Source organism: Hemiscyllium ocellatum, chromosome 6, assembly GCF_020745735.1.
Source record: "Hemiscyllium ocellatum isolate sHemOce1 chromosome 6, sHemOce1.pat.X.cur, whole genome shotgun sequence".
NCBI classification, from domain to species: Eukaryota; Metazoa; Chordata; class Chondrichthyes; order Orectolobiformes; family Hemiscylliidae; genus Hemiscyllium; species Hemiscyllium ocellatum.
This window is the reverse complement of record NC_083406.1, coordinates 94,145,233-94,170,488: the sequence shown is the minus strand read 5'-3', so window position 1 is coordinate 94,170,488 and position 25,256 is coordinate 94,145,233. Positions and strand designations below refer to the sequence as shown.

General features: G+C 38.9%; 1 protein-coding gene across 1 annotated transcript in view; it reads left to right on the top strand.

Moving 5' to 3' along the window:
- Positions 1–24,174, top strand: part of dclk1a (doublecortin-like kinase 1a) — a 351,798-nt gene extending 327,624 nt beyond the window's left edge. Inside the window, exon 17 of the mRNA XM_060826980.1 lies at positions 24,031–24,174. Within this exon, the coding sequence (XP_060682963.1) occupies positions 24,031–24,088 (58 nt within the window). The 3' untranslated portion in view covers positions 24,089–24,174. The remainder of the gene's footprint in view (positions 1–24,030) is intronic.
- Positions 24,175–25,256: the final 1,082 nt, after the last annotated feature.

Genomic DNA, 25,256 nt, shown 5'->3' with positions numbered 1-25,256 from the left:
CATAAGTCATTTTTTTTTCTTTGTTTGTTTAGAGATCAGTTAGCATTCTGCTAATAATATGGTATGAATTTTGACGGGCATGACTTTTAGCGCCTCAAAAGTAGTATCCATGTAATAGTCGAACCCATGCATTTAATCTTAAAAAGTAGTCAAAAAAAGTTGACTACTACTTGAGTATATATGGTAGATAGTAAATAGAGACCCTAGGATTGATCCTTGTGGCACTCTACTAGTTAAACATCTTTCTAATCCAAAAAACACCATTAATTTAGACTCTCTAGTTTCTGTATGTTAAGTAATCCTCAATCCATTCTGAGATATTACCCCAAGACATGAGTTGCTATCTTGAGCAATACTCTTTCATATGGCATCTTATCGAGTGCCTTCTGAAAGTCCAAATACTGTACATCTATTAGTTCCCCTTATCAATTCTTCTTGTTATATCCTTAAAAACCTCTAGAAAATTGGTCAAACATGATTCCCTTTCACAAAACATATTGACTCTGTTGATTACGTTGAGCTTTTCTAAATGCCTTGATTTCTTACTGGATAATGTATTCTACCAATTTGCCAATGACAGATGTTAGGTTAACTGGGCTATAGTATCTTTATTTCTGACTACCTCACTTCTTGAACAGAAGCACCATATTAGTAGTTTCAATCCAGTGGCACCCTCCTAGAATCTAGTGAGTTCTAGAGTATCATCCAATGCCTCCACTATCTCTGCAGCCCATTTGTTTAAATATTTGGAAAAAGACCATCTCATCAGGTCCCGGTGACTTCTATGCCGTCTGTCGCATTCATTTTGTCAAAATCTTTGTTCCTCGTGATATTTTACATCAATCATTTACAGGACACTAAACGCATCTCAGGCTAACAGATAAGCAAGGTGCTCATGGGAGGAAAGGTTATCTATCACGAGGAACAAACATTTTGACAAAATTAATAGGGAACGTGGAAGTAATGGCACTGAATGAGCAAAGTAGTAGTTTTTGAAGCAAGTCATTGTTGTAAGAAGTGTGCCAGCTAATTTTCACACAGTATGACCCACAAACAGGTAATTAAATAAAGGTAATTGAATGTTTATCATAGTGATATTGATTGAGGAATGAATATTGACAAGTACGTCAGGAGATCTCCCTTGCTTTTCTTTAAATCATGTCATGGGAATCTTTTCATCCATCTAAGTGGCAATTGAGAAGTCACCTTTTCTTCTATTCTAAAAAGATGATGTGCATCACTCCTTCAGTGTAACCAAACCACAATTAATCCAAAAGAGCTCAGTTGTTATGTACAGAGTAGCATAACCACAAAAGGTACAAGGGGAAGAAACATTTTAGGATTGGCCCTCAGGCCATATTGAAGTATGGTTTACAGAGATTAAACTCCATCATTCTTATCATTTGAAGAGCCATTTAAAGGCACTCTTAAATGATTGTTATTACCATATGCATTCCTATACATTCAGGTATTTATGGATTCCTCTTCAACCTGCAGAATGTTGGTATTTTTGAAACTGATAGCTGTGCCCACAATGAACGCAAACCTCCCAGCAACATCAGGAATAATATGCACTTGTACTACACCTTTTAGGAGATTTAGTAAATTGCCTCTGACCTGTGACAGTGGCTAGGAACTAACATTACCAGTCAAACAATATTGCTTCTGTCTCCCAAAGAAAGATTATCAGTAACGTACAATAAAAATAATTCTCATTTCTGTGGCTGTGGGATATCTGGCATGTTATTATTATTTCAAGAGATTTTCAGCACAGTGATAAGACATAAAAGAGGCATAGAGGGACTTTTATTTGTTTGAAATAAACAAGATGCAGTTATTTCAAAGCTGTGCAAATGTTGAAATCAATATGAATAGACACAGCTGTGGACTTTCTGGTTTTTCTTATTTTACATCTAAAATGCACTTACTTGATTATGCTTAGTAACTGATCCAGCTTCCAATGCTCTTTGGGAGTGCTAACCACAGTGCAATTGTCCGACTAAACAAATGAAAAATATATTATATTTTTGCACAGTGTGCTTACTTTACAAATTAAAATTACATTAAGTAAGATTTGGCAGCATCAGAAATCATCTTTAAGCTTCTAATTTTGTTCACCAGGATTTTTAAAAGCATGCTTCCCATATTTAATCAGTAAAATTTTTTAATTCTTTATGGAAATGCAATAGGGCTATATTTGATGAATGGCATTGTTGGCTGGGGGGGAGCAAGGTGGAATGGCAGTGGCGTAAGGAAACACCAATGTGCAGGAGGGAGTGAAAGTCGTAGCATCTCGACAGTGTGGAAACAAGCTATTTGGCCCATTGAGTCCACACTGACCCCCTAAAGAGCATGCCACCCAGACCCACAACCTACAACCCTGCATTTCCCATTGCTTACTGAACCTATATATTCCTGGATTCTATGAGCAATTTAGCATAGCCATTCCACATAACTTGCACATCTTTGGACTGAGAGAGGAAACCAGAGCACCAGGAGGAAACCCATGCAGATACGTGGAGAATGTGCAAACCCTTCCGGACAGGTGGTCACCAAAGGGTTAATTTGAACCTGGGTCCCTGTGAGGCTGCAGTGCTAACCACTGAACCACATTGCCATCCTAAGGGGAGCCTTTCAGTTACACCTTCTTGTGTATTTTCCCTGTAGGATAAATTGGTTAAACGGCTGGAAAACATTTGTTCATATCACTCTCTTTCCTTTGGCACACACTTCAACACCAGTTAAGAAAAACGTTGATATCACAGATGTTATCAAGGCATTGAGCAAGTATTAGTTTTATGAATGCTTGGCATAGTTGCTCATTACATTCATCTCTGGTCTTTGCATTGTGCTTGCAAGATCAGATGAAAAACTGGGCACCAAATTCATCCAAATACTTTACTTGTTTTGTTGTGTTTAACTTAAACAAATCCATAAACCTAAATGGTCAGTTCAATTTGTACTAGCTTCTGATCTAAGATTTTTGAAGGGAAGCCCATGACTAGCATATGTTTCCAAGCTATTTGTTGGATCTTCTCACCTAATACCAGCTACTACCATAGGGGAATTGGTTTAGTTCAGTTGGCTGGATTGTTGGTGATGATGCCAACAGCATGGGTTTAATTCCCATCACCGGTTTGAGGTATCCATGAAGGTCTCTCCTTCTCAACCTCTTTCCTTGCCCGAGGTCTGGTGGCCCTCAAGTTAAATCACCACCAGCTGCTTCTCTCTAATAAGAGAGCAGCTCCTATGGTCTGGTAAGATTGTGGCGACACAACCAAACTACCATTGATGTAACCTGACAGCACATCTTAGTTTGCATGAATTTAAACATTGCTAAAGGAGACATGAAGTTGAGACTTTTTGTCATGATAAAGAACACCGATTTATACCGAATGAGAAGAGGTTGCCCACTGGCTGGGCCACAGCAAGCATGGAGTTGCAGCAAGAACAGTTAGCTGTTGATTTTAGTTGCCAGACATGGTAGTCAGACTGTGATTGGTCACAATTTTGCCATGGGAATGCAACGTTTTCACAAATTCCTTTTACTTACATACTTACAGTGTAATCATTAGTACTGTCCAGATTATTCTAAAAAAAGTTGTTGAATAGCAGAATCACCATCTAATGTTGAACATGGTTTCTAACACTTGTAACTGAGAGCTGGTTGAGCGTGATTTGAATGCTACCCAATGTGCATGAACAGCAGAATATATTATTTGATACAATCTGTTAGTATGGCTTATATGGAGAAAGTGAAGACTGCAGATGCTGAAGATCAGAGTTGAGAGTGTCATGCAGGAAAAGTACAGCAGGTCATGGAGCATCCAAGGAGCAGGAGAATCAACATTTTAGGCATAAACCCTTTTCTGATGAAGAGCTTATGCCTGAAATGTCAATTTGCCTGCTCCTTGCGTTAAATGGTTTACACACTTAGCTTCACACCAGAACTGAAGCTTATATGTCACATACAAGTGTTTTGGCTTGATGACAGTATTCTATTAGTGGAGAAGACCACTCATAGTTTTATTGCAAGAAAGACAGGTAGTTTAACCTGAAGTTCAAATTCATGAGACATGTTGTCCTTCCAGGGTGGTCTGAGGTAGATTGGCATCATTCAGGGCCAAACGTGGTAGGTATAGGTCCTTTCATGAGCTTGTGTGAGATACAGTGAGTGATGATTTAATTAGAATAGCCATTATCAAGCGGGATAACTTTTGTATGCCTTATCAGAGTAGATGCCTGGCCAGCAGTGAAGACATGGTCAGGAAAGGGAGACTACATCTGAAATGAGACCCAGCCTAAGTAAGGACATAGTTTGGGGAATTTGGAGGCAGTGTAGAAATTCGGTGCAGAGGGGAGAAGGTGCTTTTTGGTTTTTTTTGGCTCATAGCTCGTGAAGTTTTATTTTAACAGGATAAGTTGAAGCCCAGGATCAGGGACCAGCACAAAGCAGTGACATCACAGGAAGACCGTAAGTTCATTGGTTGGTAATAGCTGTTAATTTGACTATGTTGTAGATTACTTTCAGACTGAAAGTCATTGGGAGAAATATTTACAGACTAAAAGCTAAAAGATCAGTAGGAATTTTTATACTAAGTAAGTAAAATAGAGGTGCAGGGCCAGGTGATGTGTTGTGCCATTTCTGGTACATGTACCATGTCCCATGTAGGAAAATCAAGGCATGACTGAGACTTAAACATGCAATATGTGAAACAAGGTAAATGAGCTTGTGGCGCAGATTGAAATTAGGGTGTACCATGTCATGGGAATCAGAGGCAAGTAGCTGCAAAGGGATCAGGGCTGAGAACTAAGTATCCAATTATACACATTGAAACGACAGACAGATGGGCAGAAGGGATGGAGTTGCCTTGTTAATAAGAAATGGAATTCCAGAAAATGAATCCCGACAGGACCAACACCCCATGATTCTACGGACTACCAAAAATCCATAAACCAGGAGCCCCCCTCAGACCCATAGTCTCACTACCCAGAACACCAACTTACAGACTGGCCAAAGAACTACATGCAAGACTGAAAGACATAGTAGAAGAGTCACACCACTCCATCGACTCCACCCAGGAATTCCTAAAAATCATCCAAAAGACCAAATTAGAGGAAGACGAAGCAATGATCTCATTCGACGTAACAGCACTGTTCACCTCCATCAACATTGACCTGGCAAAGGAAATACTTACTACTTCTGAAAGAGACCATCACACACACACCAACCACCATCAATCACATTACCAACCAAAACATCATGAAGCTAGTGGACCTGTGCCTCACCACCCACTTCACTTTCAACAACATAGTCTACAAACAAACCAACGGCACACCCATGGGATCTCCGCTCTCAAGATTCATAGCATAAGTGGTAATGCAAAGACTAGAACAAACAGCCCTACCAACCATCAAACCAAAAATCTGGGTCCGCTACTTAGATGACGCCTTTGTCATCACAAAACGAAACAAGATAGAAGAGACATTCAACATCATCAACAACACCCTCATAGGCATAAAGTTCACCAAGGAGGAAGAAACCGACAACAAACTTGCATTCCTGGACGTCACAGTCGAAAGAAAGGGCAACGGAGAACTACAAACCTGCGTATACAGAAAACCGACAAACACTGACCAAATACTTAACTACACCAGCAACCATCCCAACACACACAAACAAAGCTGTATCAGAACACTATTCCAATGAGCCACCACACACTGCAACACAGACGAACTTCTGAAAACAAAGGAGAACCACCTATACAACATATTCAAGAAGAAAGGATACTCAAAAAATACAGCGTGCAGATTCCTCAAGAACAAATCATGACAGGCAGACCAAACACAACCAGAAACACTAACCACCTTACCATACATTAAAGAAGTTTCAGAAATGACAGCCAGACTACTAAGACCCTTCGGGATCCTAGTAGCACACAAACCCACCCACACTCAAACAAAAACTAACACCTTAAAATACCCAGTACAACCCATGGACAAAATCAACATCATCTACAAAATTCCATGCAAGGATTGCCACAAACACTACGCAGGACAAACAGGAAGAAAGTTAGCCACCAGGATACACCAGCTAGCCACAAAAATACACGACCCTCTCTCTCTCGTAGCCCTACACACAGATGAAAAAATCCACCATTTCGACTGGGACAACACATCTATCCTGGGACAGGCTAAGCAAAGACATGCCAGAGAATTTCTAGAGGCCTGGCACTCCAACCACAAAGCCATAAACAAACACATAGATCTTGATGCCATCTATCAACCCCTCAGAAAACGAACAAGAAATGACATTACCACAAACCTCAGGAACCCCATCCAGCAGAAAGATATAAATAGAAAGCAGGAGACAACAGCTTCATTTCACTTGGAGGTCACCACTGATGATATTACCTAGCCAGGTAATGAAATGTCTGGATATCAAACCTACAGCTCAGCGAGCAAACCTACACCCTAAACCTCAACCTGAGCTACAAACCTTCACAAACCTTGCAAAAATGGAATTAAATTGATAGCAAAAAGCAGTATAGGGTTAGAATATGTACAATCTGTGTGAGTAGACTTCAGGAACTGCAAAGGAAAAAAACAACATGATGGGAGTTATATACAGACCTCCTAGCAGTAACCAGGATATGGGGAAGAAAATAAATCAGGAGATAGAAAATGCATGTAAGAAAGGCACAGTTATAATATTAATGGGGAACTTCAATAGAGACTGTGAAAGTCAAGTTGGTAGTGGATCCTAAGAAAAGGAATTTGTGGAATGTCTAAAAGATGTTTTTTTTGGAGCAGCTTGTGGGAAAGCCCACTAGGGAACAGGCAGTTCTGGATTTGGTGATGTGTAATGAGGCAGACTTGATTAGGAAGCTTAAGGTGAAAGATTCCCTAGGGGCCTGTGACCTTAATATAGAATTCACCCTGCAGTTTGAGATGGAGAAGGTAGAATAGATATAATGGTATTACAATTGAGTAAAGGTAACAACAAAGAAATATGGGAGCTAGTCTGAGTAAATTGTAAGGACGGCCTAGCAGGGAATGTAGTGAGTAGCAATGGCAGGAGTTTCTGAGGGTAATTCAGGAGGCAACAGCAGAAATTCATCCCAAGGAAGAAGAAAAGTAGTACAGGGCAGATGAGGGGCAGGTGAGGGACAGCATAAAAGCAAAAGAAAAAGAATATAATGTGGTGAAGGTTAGTGGGAAGCCAAAGGTTTGGGAAGTCTTTAATAACCAGAAGAGTAAAACTGAAAAAAGGGGCAGAAAATGAAATATTATTAGCTAATATAAAAAAAGAGAGTGCAAGTAATTTTTTAGATGTACAAAATATAAGAGAGAGAGGCAAGAGTGGACATTAGTCCACTGGAAAATGAGACTGGAGTAGTAATACTAGGAAACTAAGAATTGTTGGAGGACCTGAATAGATACTTTGCATCAGTTTTCACAGTGGAAGACACCACCAATCCCAGAGCTTCAAGAGAGTCTGGGGGCGGAAGTGAGTGTCGTGGCAATTACTAAGGGTAAGGTGCTGGGGAAGCTGAAATGTCTGAAGGTGGATAAATCATTCAGACTGGATGGACTACACACCAGGGTTCTGAAGGAGATAGCTGAGGAGATTGTGGAGGCATTGGTGATGATCTTATAGGGATCACTCCAGTCAGGAAGGGTCCCAGAGAACTGGAAAGTGGCTAATGTAAATCCCTGCTTAAGAAGGAAAGGAATCAGAGGACAGGAAGTTATAGATGGTTATCCTGACCTCAGTCATTGGTTAGATTTTAGAGTCCATTATTAAGGATGAGATTGTGGACATTCTGAGTAAAATTGATTTTCTCAGCACAGCTTCATCAAGAAGAGGTCATGCCTCACAAGTCTGTTAGAATTCTTTGAGGAGTTAACCAACAAGTTAGGCAAAGGGGACCAGTAATGTATTTGGAATTCCAAAGGTGCCAAATTTCACATTTCTAAAGCTGCTCAATAAAGTAAGAGCTCGTTGTGCTAGCTTGGATCAAGGATTGGCTAACTGACAGAAGGCAGAGAGTGAAGATAAAGGGGTCCTTTTTAGAATGGGTCAGTGTTGGCACCATAACTATGTTAATGATCTGGATGAAGGAATGGAGGGCATTGTTGCTAAGTTTGTAGATGACACAAAATTAGATTGAGGGGCAGATAGTCTTGAGAAAGCAGGAAGGCTACAGAAGGACTTGGATAGGCTAGGAGAGTGACATGTAAAATACAATGCAGGAATGAATGAGGTTATGCACTTTGCCAGAATCATAGAGGCATGGACTGTTTACTAAATGAGGAAAAGCTTTGAAAATCTGAAGCACACAGGGACTGATTCTTGCAGATGTAGTTGGCAGTTAGGAAAGAAAATGCAATTTTAGCATTTATTTCAAGAGGCCTAAATTACAAGAGCAGGGCTGTACTGCTAAAGCTTTAGAAGGCTTGCTCTGACTACATTTGGAATATTGTGAGCATTTTCGGCATCGTATCTAAGGAAGGATGTGTTCACCTTGGAGGGGGTCCAGAGGAGGTTTACAAGAATGATCCTGGGATGAAGGGCTTGTTATTTGAGGAGCATTTGGGGACTTTGGACCTGTATTCAAAGTTTGGAAGGATAAGGTGGGGGAATCAGGTTAGAACTTAAGAATATTGAGGGGCCTAGCTAGAGTAGATGTTTCCACTAATAGGAGATACTACGACCCAAGGGCACAGCTTCAGAGTGAAAAGGTGACCCTTTGGAACGGAGATGAGGAGGAACGTATTCAACCAAACTGTGGTTAATCTGGGGAAGGCACTACCACAGAAGGCTGTGGAGGCTTAATCATTGGGTATATTTAAGACAGAGATAGATAGATTCTTGATTAGTAAGGGAGTCAAAGGTTAGGGGAAGAAGGCAGGAGAATGGGATTTAGAAACATATCAGCCATGATCGAATAGTGGAGCAAACTCAATGGGCCAAGTGGCCTAATTCTGCCCCTATATCTTATGGTCTATTCACAAGATTGCCAATAAAATTGATCTTGTATTGTGTGGAACTTTAAGAATTGTAATACTTCAATTGACCATAGACTTTAGCTAATTAATGGTAGAGAACCTTTTGGCAAATTTCTCAAGTAATAGAGTCATAGAAACGTAGAGATGTACAGCATGGAAACAGACGCTTCAGTCAAACTCATCCCTGCCGACCAGATATCCTAAACTAATCTAGCCCCATTTGTCTGTAGGGAGGAGACCAGAATTGCATGCTATATTTCAAAAGTGGCCTAACCAATATCCTGTACAGCTGCAACATGACCTCACAACTCCTATAGATTAAATTAACTACAGTGTGGAGATGGGCCATTTGGCTCAACAAGTCCACACTGACCTTCCAAACAGTAACCCACCCAGACCCAATTCCCTCTGACTAATGTACCTAACACTGTGGGCAATTTAGCATGGCCAATCCACCTGACCTGGACATCTTTGGATCGTGGGAGGAAACCGTAGCACCCGGAGGAAACCCAAACGGACATGGGAAGAATGTACAAACTCCACACAGACAGACTCCAAAGATTGGAATCGAACCTGGGTCCCTGATGCTGAGAGGCTGTAGTGCTGACCACTGAGCCATTGTGCTCCCCTCAATGCTCTGATCAATAAAGGAAAACATAATAGATTGAGGCAACGAAGCTCATTTGATAATTCCGTTCAATGGTCAATTTGAGTGCTGATTCCATCAAAGATGTCCATCTCCTGGTAATGGACACAAGTGTCAACAGCTGACCTCAAGGGAATTCAATGGCAGCAGCAATTATTTTGGTGTATGTGGTGCCATTGAATTTGAACTCACCTGCAGGAGCTACTGTTTGATGAACACAGATTCAGAAACTATTGACACATCTTGTTTGCTATGATATACTGTTAATGACTTTATTGGGTGATACATTGGTAAAAGACTAGCAATATCAAATGCACACATGGACATGTTATTGCTGTCAAGTTAACGGTCTTCATGAAGGTGAAGGAATAATCCTCACAGTTTGTGTGGAAAACTCATCTAAACCTGGTTGTAACAGCTCATAGCCTTTGGAAAATTCTTGTGCTGACCCAGCCATAAATAACATAAAGCTTAAAGGGACATCACTTTTGGTGCCTTGAGGAGCCCATATGTGTATGGATGATGCACATCTTGTTATACATGTCACTTGGAGGTTAGCACTCTTAATGCAAGTCCAACAAGCACTTCTGCAACTTGCCCTTGGGTATGATTGCATGATCATGTGTCATGGCAGGTTCTTCGGGTGTAAATTTGGAAACATCATTGGGCCCAGCTTTATTTTGCTGTAGTCACATTTGTTGAGTATGTAAATTCCAATTCCTTTCTTGGGTTTACATATATGTAATTAGGCATGCTTTGAAATTATGTCATACTACCAGAAGTTTGCAATGCAGATGAAAATTGATCAAGTGGTTAGTTGTTCCAAAAGATGTCTGTGCCAGATGTCAAACCCAAAAGATGTCTGTTGGGTTTGATTTCAGGGTCTCAGCATCCTTGTTAGATGCTAATTTGTAATGAAAACTGGTAATGAAGGAATTTGAATGCAGCAATCACCTCGTACTGTTTAATGTAGGATGAGGGCACACTGAAATTGAAGCCATGCATGAGAACATGCTCCTCATTTTTGGGGAAAACATACTCAGAGATTTATCACATGTTTCATGGCATCTTTAAATGTGCTACTAAACCATTTCTGTTTAGATACTTTCCTAATTCAACTGATCAGAGATGTTATTTTCAAGTAAGTCATTAAGTGATAATTAATGCCACCTTTCCACTCTTCCCCATAACCCTGAATTCTATTTATATTTAAGTAATTATCCTATACCCTCTTGAGTGCCTCAGGTGTTTTTGTCTCCACCATAATTTCAGGCAGTGCATTGTAGACCTGAAGGAATGACTTTTTCTGCAAATGACTTTAAAATGTGCGGCTTCTTATTCTTTTGAGCCATTAATGAGTGGGAACAATTTCTTTCTGTCTATTCTATTCAGATCCCTCATGAATTTGAAACTTCCATCAAATAACCTCTCTAAGTAAAACAGTCCTAAGTTCTTTCAAACTACCTTCACAATTGTAGTTTCTCATCCCTGGAGTCATCCAAAAAAATCTGTTTGTTCTCCAATGTGTTCAAATTCTTCTTAAAGAATGGTGCCCAAAACTTCTACTTGGTGTTTTGTACAAATTCAGCATAACCTCCTTGCTCTTGTGTTCCATGTCCCTATTAATATATCCTACGATACTGGATGGCTTGTAATAACTCTTGCCATCTACCTTGCCACCTTTAGTGAATTAGCGCAATTTTACCTGGATTTCTTCTCCTGCACCCACTTTGGAATTGTGCTTTTTTTTGTAATACTGTCTCTCACCCTTCTGTGCATTTCATGAACTTCATTTGACACCCATCCACCCCTCCACCATGTCTTTTTGTTTAGAAGTTCTACACTGTCCTCTTCATAATTTAAAATGTTTCCAAAGTTTGGATCTTCCACAAACTGTAAAATTGCCCCTTTCACTCTAAGATCTGGATCATTCATATCATCAGGAAAAGCAAGGGCCCTAATGCTGATTTTTGAGGAATCCCACTACAAATCATGACATAGCTAACCAATTGCCTCTTCTTCAGCTGTATAAAATCAGTGTTCAAGTCTGTTTCTTGCATCCTTGTCCTAACAAGTGTAAAACAAAAAGCTGCAATATTGAGTCTTCATTAGAAGAACATGTAAATACAAAGATGGAGTCTTGTAGACATAGCCACATGTTGTCTGTTAGTCGAAGCCCACAGCAGCATCTTGTACCACTCAGGCTCTTGATAAGCCAAAGGAAGATCTTCGCCTGAGATCAAGGGCCATGCCATGGTATGGGGTGGGGAACAGATGGAATATCTTTGATATTCAGCAGCAATACTTGGGAAGGAGCACCAACACAATCCCCAAATCACCCCCCATCCACTCCCTCCCCACACACACGCACACACCTGAGGCCTGTGGTCAAGGAGGGACTTGGGCACAGTTAATAGCAGGAAGCAAGTTGCTGGGAATGGCTTACGGATGGCAGTGGGGTTGTTGGAAGTGAGGATATTGGATAGGTCTCAGTACTTTCCCGTTTTCTAATCCTGTATTCCTGGATTAGCATTGGTCCTTCCCAACTAGCCCCACCTTCTTGAGCTCACAAACAAGTCTACTCTGATTTGCTCATCATGCTGTATGCATGACATGGTTTAATACTAGCACGTGTAAGTTTGACAGGAGAAAGCATATAACTGAAGAACATGCAATACAGGACAATGCCTGGAGTGAAGTTTGCCCTCTTTACATCAGAATTACTTGTTTTCGTAATTATTTTACAAATAGTAGTCAGTCATATCCTACTTATTCAAAACATGGTGCATTGTTTGGGAAAATAGATGTGAATGCCAATAGTTTTTTTTGGCACTTTTCAAGATACAAGAAAATGTCATGGTAAATTTACAGGGAATAGTTCCAGCATACACAATTACTTTTGTATATTAATTCAGTTTACAGTATTTTACTTTGTCTCTTCCAATATTATTCTGTCCTACTTTGTGGTGTATTTCAGACCAACACCTCATTATTAACTATACTCGCCTTGAACTATACACCAATAACTTATCCCTTCCCAGATATAACATACTAAATTTTTTAATTGACCTGTTCAGACATGTTATGACATTCCTCTGGAGCAAGTGGGACTTATACCTGACCTTCTAGTCCAGAGATAGGGATACTGCAATGGCACCACATCACTTCAAACCTCCATACCAATTTATAAAGACTCAACTAATTTGTAACTGCAAATTAGAATGAAGTTGAAATTCAGTTCTTCCACTGGGCAATGTGAAGTTATCATCAGTGCATTTTCACAAAACAATATTTATAAATAATCTCCAGTTGCCTGGCTGAGAGGAGCTCTAACAAACTCAAGAAGCACTATAAAGCAGATTGGCACTCTATTTACCATGATAACATTCGCAATAGTATTTGCAATCTGCAAAACATATTGGAGCACCTCATGAAAGCTCCTGTGACAGCACAATCAAACCCATTACTTTTGCTGTGTAGAAGGATGAAGATAGAAGATGCATGGGAAAACCACCACCTGCAAGTTTCTTTCCAGGGTATGTAGAATCCTGACTTGGAACTATATCAGCATTCCTTCACTGTTGCTGGGTCAAATTCCTAGAACTTTATTCCTAACAACATTGTGGGTATAGCAACATTATTTAGACTGCAGTGGTTCAAGAAGATGGATTGCCGCCACCTTCTTTTGTGATTATAGATAGGCAACAAATGCTAGCAATACCCACATCCCATGAACGAAGAAATGAAAATATCCTGCTTACTTCCATTTTCCAGAGCGTGACTGCAAAAGATCATTTAAATCATTAAAGGGAGATTTGGATCTTGACATGAAGATGATAAGGAAAGTCATAACAATTTACCTCTTCCACTGTGTATATACCTTAATTTGTTGATGCTATTAAAGCATCATATTAACATGAAAACTGATATTCTTCTTTGCTATTTTAACTTGAAGTTTGCAGTAATAAGATTCCTGCTTCATATGTCAGTATTATAAATTCTTACTTGCCATCATTGACTTATGGTATCACAAACCAAAATTCCTGAAAGTCTATTAAATTAATTTTTAAACATTAACCAGATTATCTAAAAATATTGTATTTGCACCTCAGACACGAATTACTAAAAATAAATTAACTTGTAGCAACTGCACTAGTATTTTACATGCCAGAATAAGCATAAAGGACCCAATTTCAGAAACAAGAACAGAGAATTTTAATCAGCTCAAGGGCCTTTTTTCCTATGTAAAACACACAGAAATGTTGACTATTGCCATTAATACATCACAGCAAGTAAGTGTTGAACTCGAAAGAGCTGGACTTACACTTGGATTGTCTACTTTTATCACTCCTTAATCTCTACATTCAGTTGTAATAGGTTAAATAATCTCTTTTTAACATTAAATTATTTTATTATTTCTGTAATTAAAGCTATTAACTGTTTTAATAGTTTTTATAACAGAAAGATGAATGTATTTCAGTGTTTCTGAGCGATTAGAAGTCATAAAATGAAAAGTTATGAAGTATGAATGTTGGTGAAAATGCTCAACTTGGCTGGAAATGCTTATACAAGAGTGGAAAAACCATGAGATCTTTAACTCACATTCTTTCTGTTTGATCTATACTGTACTTTAAATTCCTAACTTGTTTGCCCCATGGCAACATGCTGTCTGAGAGGTTCATTATAATTCAAATCTAATTCCAAAAATTGATTAATACTGTGATTTTCCTCATTTCACATCCATCTGGGCTATAGGCCAAGTAGCTTCTTGTATGCCTAGAACAGATTTCTTAAAGCTGTACATCAATTTTGTTTGTTGCTATACTATTCCACTTTAAAGATTGCTTTCAGATCTCACCTCTCACCCAATGTAACAGTATGAAACAACTGGTATTTGGATTCCAGGGATGTCAGAAAGTATCAGAGGCAGATTGGCCACATTTCTCATTAACTGGATCTATAAGCTGAAGCACATTGACTTGGTAATTGCAGAGAAAATCTGACACTATCCACAGGCATATAGAAAGAGGGGAGCTGTGCCAGTGGTTTTAGGATTGTTAACCACATTCAATCATAGCAGTGTCACTGCCACTGTCAAATTCACTGAAATCAATGCTGTCTGTAGTCTATTGTTTCTTATGCAAGGAGCCAGATGTGGAAATCAACTGTATTGGTTAATTTGTTTTCCACAGCAATATCAAACAGATGACTTTGTTGTTCAACAGGGCCAACATTCACCTGCATTCCCACTGAACAGCAATAGGCTAGCCAATTTTCCAATACCACTGGAATGTTCAGGATAGCATTGAATTAGTCATTCTTCTCCCTTGACAAAATAAAGGGTTTCACGCCATCAATTTGAAGTAAATATAAACCATGGACCAAGTAACAGGGGATACACTAGGCTTTAAAAACAGCTTTTCCTTTTTAAAACATTGAACTTGTTGCAGATTTATTTAATGGCAAAACCAAACAGAAAGGATGTCTTTTTGAAAACCAAGACAATCAGCCCTATAAAACAGCACCCTTGCAGTGCCTGTAGATGGGAGCAATGCCTGGATACAACAAAGTCTGTATTTCCACCAGGACACTCACTGTTCAAATATCAGCATAGATTCATAGAGATGTACAGATGTACAAACTCTTCGGTCCAACTCGTCCATGTCAACCAGAAATCCTAAACTAATCAGGCCCCATTTGTCAGCACTTGGCCCTCTAAATCCTTCATATTCATATATCCATCCAGATGCCTTTTACATGCTGTAATTGTACCAGCCTCCACCATTTTCTTTGACAGCTCATTCCATACACACACCACCCACTGCATGAAAAAGTTGCCCCTTAGGTTCCTTTTATATCTTTCCCCTCTCACCCTAAACCAAGGCCCTCTAGTTCTGGACTCCCCCACCCCAAGGAAAATACCTTGTCTATTTATCCTATCCATGCCCCTCATGATTTTATAAACCTCTATAAGGTCACCCCTCAACCTCCAACACTGCAGGGAAAACAGCCCAGCCTGTTCAGCCTCTCCCTATAGCTCAAATCCTCCAACGCTGGCAACATCCTTGTAAATCTTTTCCGAACCCTTTCAAGTTTCACAACATCTTTTCGATAGGAAGGAGACCAGAATTGTACAAAATGGGAAAACCAATGTCCTGTGCAGCAGCAACGTGACCTCCCAACTCCTGTACTCAATACTCTAACCAATGAAAGGAAGCATGCCAAACCCATCTTCACTATCCTATCTACCCATGACTCTACTTTCAAGGAATTATGAACCTGCACTCCATTGTCTCTTTGTTCAGCAGCACTCCCCAGGACCTTATCATTCAGTGTATAAGTACTGCTAAGAGTTGCTTTCCCAAAGTGGAGAGTCTTGCATTGATCTAAATTAAACTCCATCTGCCACTCCTCAGCCCATTGGCCCATCTGATCAAGATCCCTTTGTACTTTGAGGTAACTTTCTTTGCTGTCCACTACACCTCCAATTTTGGTGTCATCTGCAAACTACCTAACTATACCAAATCATTTATATAAAATAATGAAAAGTAGTGGACCTAGCATTGATCCTTTTGGCACACCATTGTTCACAGGCCTCCAGTCTTATAAGCAACTCACCACCCTCTATCTTCTATCTTTGAGCCAGTTCTGTATCTAAATGGCTAGTTCTCCCTGTATGCCATGAGATCTAACCTTGCTAACCAGTCTCCCATGAGAAACCTTGTTGAATGACATACTGAAATCCACATAGATCATGTCTACCACCCACCACCAATGTTACGCTTACCAGTCTACAGTTCACTGGCTTTTCCTTACCACTTTTCCTAAATAGTGGTACCACGTTAGCCAACCTTCAGTCTTCTAGCACCTCACCTGTGACTATTGATGATACAAATATCTCAGCAACGGGCCCAGCAATCACTTCCCTAGCTTGCCACTGAGTTCTAGGGTACACCAGATCAGGTCCAGGGGATTTATCCATGTTATGCATTTCAAACATCCAGCACCTCCTCCTCTGTAATAAGAATATTTTTCAAGCTGTCACCACCAATTTCTCCACATTCTATATTTTCCATGTCCTTCTCGCAGTAAACACTGATGCAAAATACTCATTTAGTATTTCCCCATCTCCTGCGATTCCCAACGTAGGCTACCTTGCTAATCTTTGAGGGGCCCCATTCTCTCCCTATTTACCCATTTGTCCGTAATGTATTTGTAAAAAACCATTTGGATTCTCCTTAATTCTATTTACCAAAGCTGTCTCATGTCCCCTTTTTGCCCTCCTGATTTCCCTCTTAAGTATACTCCTACTGCCTTTATACTCTTCGAAGGATTCACTCAATCTCCCCTAACATTTCTCTAGTCATCCAGCATTCTCTACACCTACCAGCCTTTCCTTTCACCCTAACAGTAATATACTGTCTCTGGACTCTTGTTATCTCATTTCTGAAGGCTTCCCAATTTCCAGCCATCCACTTACCTGCAAACATCTGCCCCCAATCAACTTTTGAAAGTTCTTGCCTGATACCATCAAAATTAGCTTTCCTCCAAGTTAGAACTTCAACTTTTAGATCTGCTCTATCTTTTTCCTTCACTATTTTAAAATAGAATTATGATCGCTGGCCCCATAGTGCTCCCTCATTGACACCTAAGGCACCTGCCCTGCCTTATTTCCCAAGAGTAGGTCACGTTTTGCACCTTCTCCAGTAGGTAAATCCACATACTGAATCAGAAACTTTTCTTGTACACACTTAACAAATCCCTCTCCATCTCAACCCTTAACACTATGGCAGTCTATTTGTAAAGTTAAAGTCCCCCACCATAACCACCCTATTATTCTTACAGATAACTGAAATCTTCTTGCAAATTTTTTGTTTGAGGGGGTCTATAATACAATCCCGATAAGATGATCATCCCTTTCTTATTTCTCAGTTCCACCCAAATAACTTCCCTAAGTACAGTAGGAATGCTATTTCTTATCAAAAACGGCACTCCTCCTCCTTTCTTTCCCCTCTTTCTATCTTTCCTGTAGCATTTGTATCCTGGAACATTAAGCTGCCAGTCGTGTCGAACCCTGAGCCACATTTCTGTAATTGTTATGATATCCCAGTCCCATATCCTGAGTTCATCTGACTTCCCTGTTAAGCTTCTTGCATTGAGTAAATGCAGTTCAATATATCAGTCCTACCTTGTTCTCTGCTTTGTTCCTGCCTGCCCTGACTGCTTGAGTTGCTTCTTAACCGTACTAGTCTCAAGTTGATCTCTTTCCTCACTATTTCCCTGGATCCCACCCCACTGACCTTACTAGTTTAAATCCTCCTGTGCAGCTCTAGCAAATCTCCCTGCCAGTATATTAATCCCCTTCTAATTCAGGTGAAATCCATCCTTTTTGGACAGGTCACTTCCACCCCAGAAGAGATTCCAATGAATCTCCGGTGCACCAGCTCATCATCTGCTCTATCCTCCTATTCCTACTCTCACTAACTTGTAGCACCTGGAGTAAACATGATATTACTACCCTTGAGGACCTCCTTTTTAAATTCCTGCCTAACTTTCTTATATTCTCCCTTCAGAATTTCATCCTTTTCCCCTCCTATGTCATGATTTGGAGGTGTCGGTGTTGGGCTGGGATGCACAAAGTTAAAATAAACCTGTTTATCTATAACTGGTGTTGTGAGATTTTTAACTTTGTCCTTCCTATGTTGCTAGTTCCAATGTGTACAATGGCCTCCTGCTGGTCCCTCTCCCCTTTGAGAACATTCTGCATGCCCTCTGAGGTATCTTGAACCTGCTTTGTTGGTTGTGAATTCCAGTTGTGTCTTACAATGTAGCCAATATTTCTAATATCATTGCCATCTGCTATATGCTGCACCATTTTGCAGTAATTATGAAGATCAAATGCTGATTAGCTAGTCTAGCCAAAATGAAGTATAAGCTCTCTGCAGCAACATAATATTTTGATTGGGTTGTGGGATTTAATAGACTGATGTGAATACTGTTGGAGTTGCCTTCAAAACAGAAATATTTCTGTGCCTGTGAGCAGTTAAAATGAGACCATCTGAAACTTGAATCGCAGGAACAGAGTGGGCCATTTGGCTCCTGGAATTGATTCTCAATTCAATTTTATCATGGTGATCTACAACCTAACAAGAAGCAGCATAACTCTATATTCATTACATTTATGAGAAAAGCTTTTATATCCCACATATTGCCATGAAGTTTTGAAATTTTCCTGCTGTGGAATTTCCAGTTATGTAATTCATACATGTTTTGGTGTATATTTGTGTGTGCACAGTCTCTTTTTTATTACTCAGTCCTTTGAGATCTACAGCATAACTCTTTTCTGCTGTACAGGATGGGAAGTTGGTGCTGTAGCAATAATGATACTTCATTAGTAATACAGAGACCAGATTAATGCTCGGGGGATATTGATTCCAATTCCAGCTTGACAGCTGATGCAATTTAAATTCAATGAATGAATCTGGAATATAAAGCAAGTCTTCGTAATGGTGCAATGAAACTCACATTGAGGGAAGGAAGTCAACTTTCCTTACCTGCTCTGGTAGACATTAAAATCCAAAGTATTGTGATTGAATGGCTTGCTAGACCATTAAGAGTCAGTTTGAGGATGGACAATGCACACATCCCATGAAATAAGTTTTAAGAACTTATTATGCATATTGGTAGGAGATAGGTGAATGTATTATAACTGTATCTTTACTCTGAAAAGTGCAGAATGTATTTGAAGTTTCTGCAGTGGCAAATATGACATACCTAAACCACATTTCAGTAGAAGTCATTCCAAGGCCATTTTAAGCATAGTCCTTAATCTATATCCTAATGACTTTCAAAATTTTGAGTACATATACTTGCAAGGTTACAGTGGTTCAATGATCTAATCAGTTTTTCTGCTCTTCCAAATACTAAAAAGCCTAAGTATGCATAAATAATTCATCTCACTTAAAGCTTCAAGTGTTGTAAATCAAATGTTCTCAGCTTTCTTTGTAAAATTATGGTCTGTTTCCACCTTTGAGTTTGATTGTAACTCACAAGTGACAGTCGAGTCAGTATCAGTTATGGAAGTGAAAGCCTGACCATACAGTTACTAAATATTATCACTTTCAATATGCATGTATACATGTAGGAAGAGATGCCTAACTGAGACATTAGGCATGGGAAGTCAGCTGGGTCAGTGTTGGAAGAGCCACAGCCCTTGACTTTGACCAAAAGATACAAGATTTTTCCTATCTGTAAAGATCGATTAGCATTAAGGTGCAAGATGCTATTCAAGAGGGGGAGTGACGAGGTAGTGATAAGAAAAAGTATATTCAGCGTATACATTCAGCTCCTTGTCATTGGAAGTTCTAAAGTATAGGTTGCCTGCCCAATACCAGGGTCAAGGACATCTCTTAACATCTGAACATGAACTCGCAAGTGGGAGGGAGGGATCTAGTTGTTGTGGTCCACATATGAATCAGCAATATAGGTAGAATGAGGATTGAATATGCTTGAGGAGTTAAAGGTCAAATTAAACGCAGAAGCTCAAAGGTGAAAATTTGTAGAGAAAATCTTGAGCCACTGTCAATTGCATAGGATCTGACAGAAGGGAGAATTAAATATGTGGTTCAAAGAGTGATGTGAGAACAAGAGGTTGTGATTCCTAGGGAACAATATGTAGGAAAGTAGGAGCTATTCCACTGGGTTAGGCTTCCCTTAAACCATGCTGGGGTTATCAGATCGACTCTGATTTCTTTGAATGCAGTACAGATTTGATGGGCTGAATAGCCTTAGTCTGCTCGTACACCTTATAGTCCTATGGGTAGGATCAGTGTCCTTAATGAGTCATAACAAGGCTGGTGAGTAAGTCCGTAACCAAAAAGGGAGAGTGCAATAAGTTCAGGTGAGGGGAGATTTAGAAATCTAAAGATAAAATTGGAGAGAATTAAATGGTGTAGCACTTTGAGTAAGGACAAGAACTGTAGGACAAGAATGGACAGAGAGAATAATGGTAATAATGCAGCAGTGTGTAAAGTTTTGCAAAAGGTAGTTACAAAAGCTATAATACTCTTTATCCAATTATGCAAAACATTCACCATACGGTATTTGCATTAATGGTACAAATAGAGATTAATAGTTTTCACTTAATCATAATTACAGAGATTTAGTTACAATGTGACCAAGTTTGGGGAAATAAATGTTCTCTGATTTGTAAATTCATATGGAATGCTAAGAACGAGTAGGTGCCCTGATAAAATGAATTGTTGCTCAGATGCTCAAGATGTAGACTCCATACGGCTAAACATTGGGAATAACAAGATTCAGAAGATACTGTCAAGAACAATTTATGACAATGGTAGTTATACTATTAGACAGAACATTAAGCAGGAAATAATTGGGGTTTGTTACAAAGGCAATATAATAATTGTAGAAGATCGTAATCTTTTTATACATTGGACCAATTAGATTGGCAAAAAGTGTTCTGAAGGATGAATTTACAGGACACTGTCGCAAGATGTTTTGGAACTAATTAGGTATAAAAGCATTGTGCAATGAGGTCAAAGATCATAGTAAATGACCCTCTTGAAAAAAAAATCATAATGCAGTGGATTTCCATATTAAGTTTGAAAGTGACATACTCAAGTTTTGAACAATAATATTAAATGCAGTTATTTGTATTAGATATAAGGAAGAGCTAGCTAGTTAAGCTTGATTGCTTAAGTGAACTAAAATAACTAGTGGGAAATACTGAAAGGAACAATTAATTGTTCAACAAAAATATATTCCATTGAATAACAAAATAATAGCAAGAAACCCCATCTGTGGCTTTTAAAGGAAGTTAAGGATTATGTTTTAAATGCAGAAAAGGAACACCAAAACCTGATTAAAAAGAATAAAATAGCCATGAAAATAAAAAAGACTGCAATTTCTTTTATAGCCATATAAGGAAAGAGATGTGGCTCAAAGAAACCTTCCCCCCCCCCCTCAATTTGAAGCAGGGAAAAGAGAAATTACTGCATGAAATGAGGTAGAGACATTAAAAAAATTGTGAGTGATTATCCCTTCCCTACAGGTGGCAAGGAAGGTACCCAGAAAAGCAAAAAAATTGGTGTGTTAATCATGAAGAGATACTCACCCCTTTCTTATCATCTCAGCAATTAACGGCTGGGCTCAAGGTTTATTCTGAACCTTGTTAATTTTGCCATCAATTAAGATCCTTAAGCAGATAATTAGCAGCACTTTAAGGGGCTCAGCTCACAACCAGCTTGGTTACCTGCATTCCTGACGGAGCTGCCAGGTGATGGTGGCAGCAGGAAGGGAGTTGGACTCCATTTGTTCCTATCTGGAGCTAATCAGAAGTCGTGATATATGACCGAAGGGTTGCTACTAACCCTGTCTTCTTGAGATCTCCATTTCATGAGAGCCAACAGAAATCAACATACCATCTTGCTGTTGGATTCACTGAAGTCAAGGCCTCCAGCAATAATCCCTAGGGCCCAGATACTTCTGACTGGATGGGACTTCACTGCCAAGGTTTTTAATTTGCCATGAAAATCAGCTGGTCCCCTCTTAAAACTGGTTGATTGGAGCTTGACCTAATAAGTTTTCTTGCTGGTAAGGATGGGAAATCAGGAACCTTTAAAGTTTACCAACCCCCACACGTAATGCATTGAGCACTAAATTTTTGGCCACCTTCATTACAAGAAGGAATAAATTGCATACCAGAAATAGAAGATAACCAAGGGCTAGTATGAAGGATGAACTTAAGATAATTAATTTAGCAGACAAAAAAAAAGAGAAATTTATAGGACTAGAATCTGACAAATCCCCACTTCCCGAATGCTTAGGTACTCATGTCCTGAAGGAAGTAGCTGTTATAATAATGAAAGCCCTGGTTACAATTCTACAAAATTCACTGGATTCTAGAGAGGTTCCAGTGGGTTGGAAGATAAAACATGGTTAATGGACGGGAAGCAAAGAATAGGGATAAATGGGACATTTTTAAATTACCAAGCTGTGACCAGTGGAGCATGACAAGGATCAGGATTGGGGCCTCAGCTATTTAAAACCCATGTTAATGACTTGGATAATACAAACTGGGAGAGGATGTAAACTGTGAGGAGAACAAAATGAGGCTGCAAAGAGATGTGGGCAGGCTGAGTGATAGGATAGCAGTATAATATAGGAATTTGTGAGGCAAGCACATGGAATGTGTTTTACTGATTTTTGTTTTGGAGGTCATCACAACTGCGCCTTGACAAATCAGAAATATGCCTCTGACAACAAATGTATCAATAAAAGGAACATGACCATCTATGAACACTTCAGTTTTAGTTGTCAACCAACGTTGCCTCACTCTGTAAATTTCACATGATCAACTTTGTTTCCCATTTAGTAATCATAGATATTACTTTATAAACAGTTCATGGTGAATGATTGCGTTAAAATATACTTAAGTGGGGTAGTGCAATTTTATTACTGATTTAGGATTGCATTCTGTGGTTCTATTGTTCTATCCATGCAAATAGAAAACCTATTTGGTCATGCCTATATTTTATGATTATAATCAGCATGGTTGCCGAATGGTGACTGAGTAAGTCAAATTCAATTTTTATTTCATGGAATTCCAGGATATTTGCTGTTGTTATGGGTATCAGAGTATGCAAAATAAACAAACCAATGTCTGTGTTAATTATTCTGAAAGGAAGACTAGAAGTATTTTGAACTATAAATATAAATAATGACTAATTGAACTAAGTACTAAAGGTTAATACACACCATAACCATGCAAAGAGTCAACATTTGTAAGCATCGGGGTTGGGGGTGGAGGGGCAGAAGAAAAAAAACTGATTGAAAAATTAATCCCTTTTCTTCAAAAAGAGCAACTTAAGGAATGTATGTGATCTCCAGCCTCACTCTAACAGAGCTGCTAGTATTCCTGCATTATAATAAATGGTCCATAACATGGAAAAGCCTTGAGCTAAAAACCTTGAGCTTAAGCTTTTGCAATATATTGGGTGCAGTGAATAAGAATCTTATAATGAGGTGAAACTGGATTTATTTTAGCATGAATTTCCCATTTCAGAGCCAGTGCAATAAAATTACTTTTTGCGTATTGGGAAGCTAACTTGAACAGATAGGTTCTGCAAGCATCATTTTATAGTAAATGAGGTTTGCAGAATATGACTAATGCCAATGCTTCTAAAATCACAAGTTTAGAAATATGAAAAATTCTGAAATATCCATGAATGAAAATATCCAAGAATGAAAAATACATTAAGTATTGATTGTAATATTGTTTAATATTAGATTATGTTCCTAAATTTGCCCCAAACTTGATTTTTTTCTCATTTACTATTTTATGACCCTGACAGACCACCGCTCTTGATAAGGAGAGGCAGGTTTTCCGAAGAAGATGCAACCAGGATGTGAGGAGAAGCTACGTGGTACAAACTAATGCACCAGAACACAACTCTGAATCTGAAGATTACTCACCAAGCTCTTCTGAGACTGTTCGCTCACCAAATTCTCCCTTTTAAAGAACCCTATTCTTGTTTCCAAGCTCCAATTGCTTACTGCAATTTTATAAATCATTTCTGAAGAAATAATGAATGTTTAGTTAGTCAGGCTAGGACAATGTTGCACTGATATATGAACAGTATTGATTCTAGCATGGTTTAATGGAAAAGCACAAGGCATGTGAAGGTGTAGGTGATTCCAGCTGCTTTGCAATTCAGCCATTGTCTGTATTCTTAACCATTTAGGCGCTGTGTTTTCCTTGCATCACAAAACACATTGACGTTCTCTATCTCTGACCATCTCTCTATATAAAGAAATCAGTTTGTTATGGTGCAAAAATGCTACTGTTGTTCAAAGGATTCTGAATTTCTGCAAAGTCATAATATTTGCCAGTCTATGAATCCTGAATTCTACAATATAATCAGTGAGCATTGCATTTCCTTAAATAACTTTATCTTTCTCTTGATTTTCAAATTAAGTTGTAGCAGTTTAAAAGAAACCAGTACTATTGTAAATCATTGATAAACAACTTGATTACTCCAAAATCTAGTATGATAAAATTCTGTTTGAACAGTACTTGACTCAGAGCATAGAATGGTGAGATAGGTGAATAGGATCGTATCTGTGTGTACCATCAACAATCACTGAACAGCAGTATTGTATGATATGATAAAACTGAAGTAAAGCTCCACAGTTTGATATTTAGTTCATTAGAGAAGTAATAAAATTTATGTTAGAATACTTGTATCAACTGTGTAAAACATCCTTAAAGATGAAAAACTTTCACTGGATAAACTTCTACAGTTTTAAAATAGTTTCTTCTATGTATCAGGCACCCAAACCTGATGTTAAGAAGATCTTTCCTACAGACTATTTTGTAGAAAGTGGTGAAAGTTAACTCATGTGAAATGTCATTGCTTTACAGTAGTCATCATGTGACTAAGTGTGGTGCATACTATAATAAATAAATAAGCCAAATCTGTGAATAAATGATTTATTGATAACCATAATCATGCACGTTGATTGATGTGTGTTTTTTTATCCATCAATAGATGGAAAATGCAAAGTATATTTCAGTTTT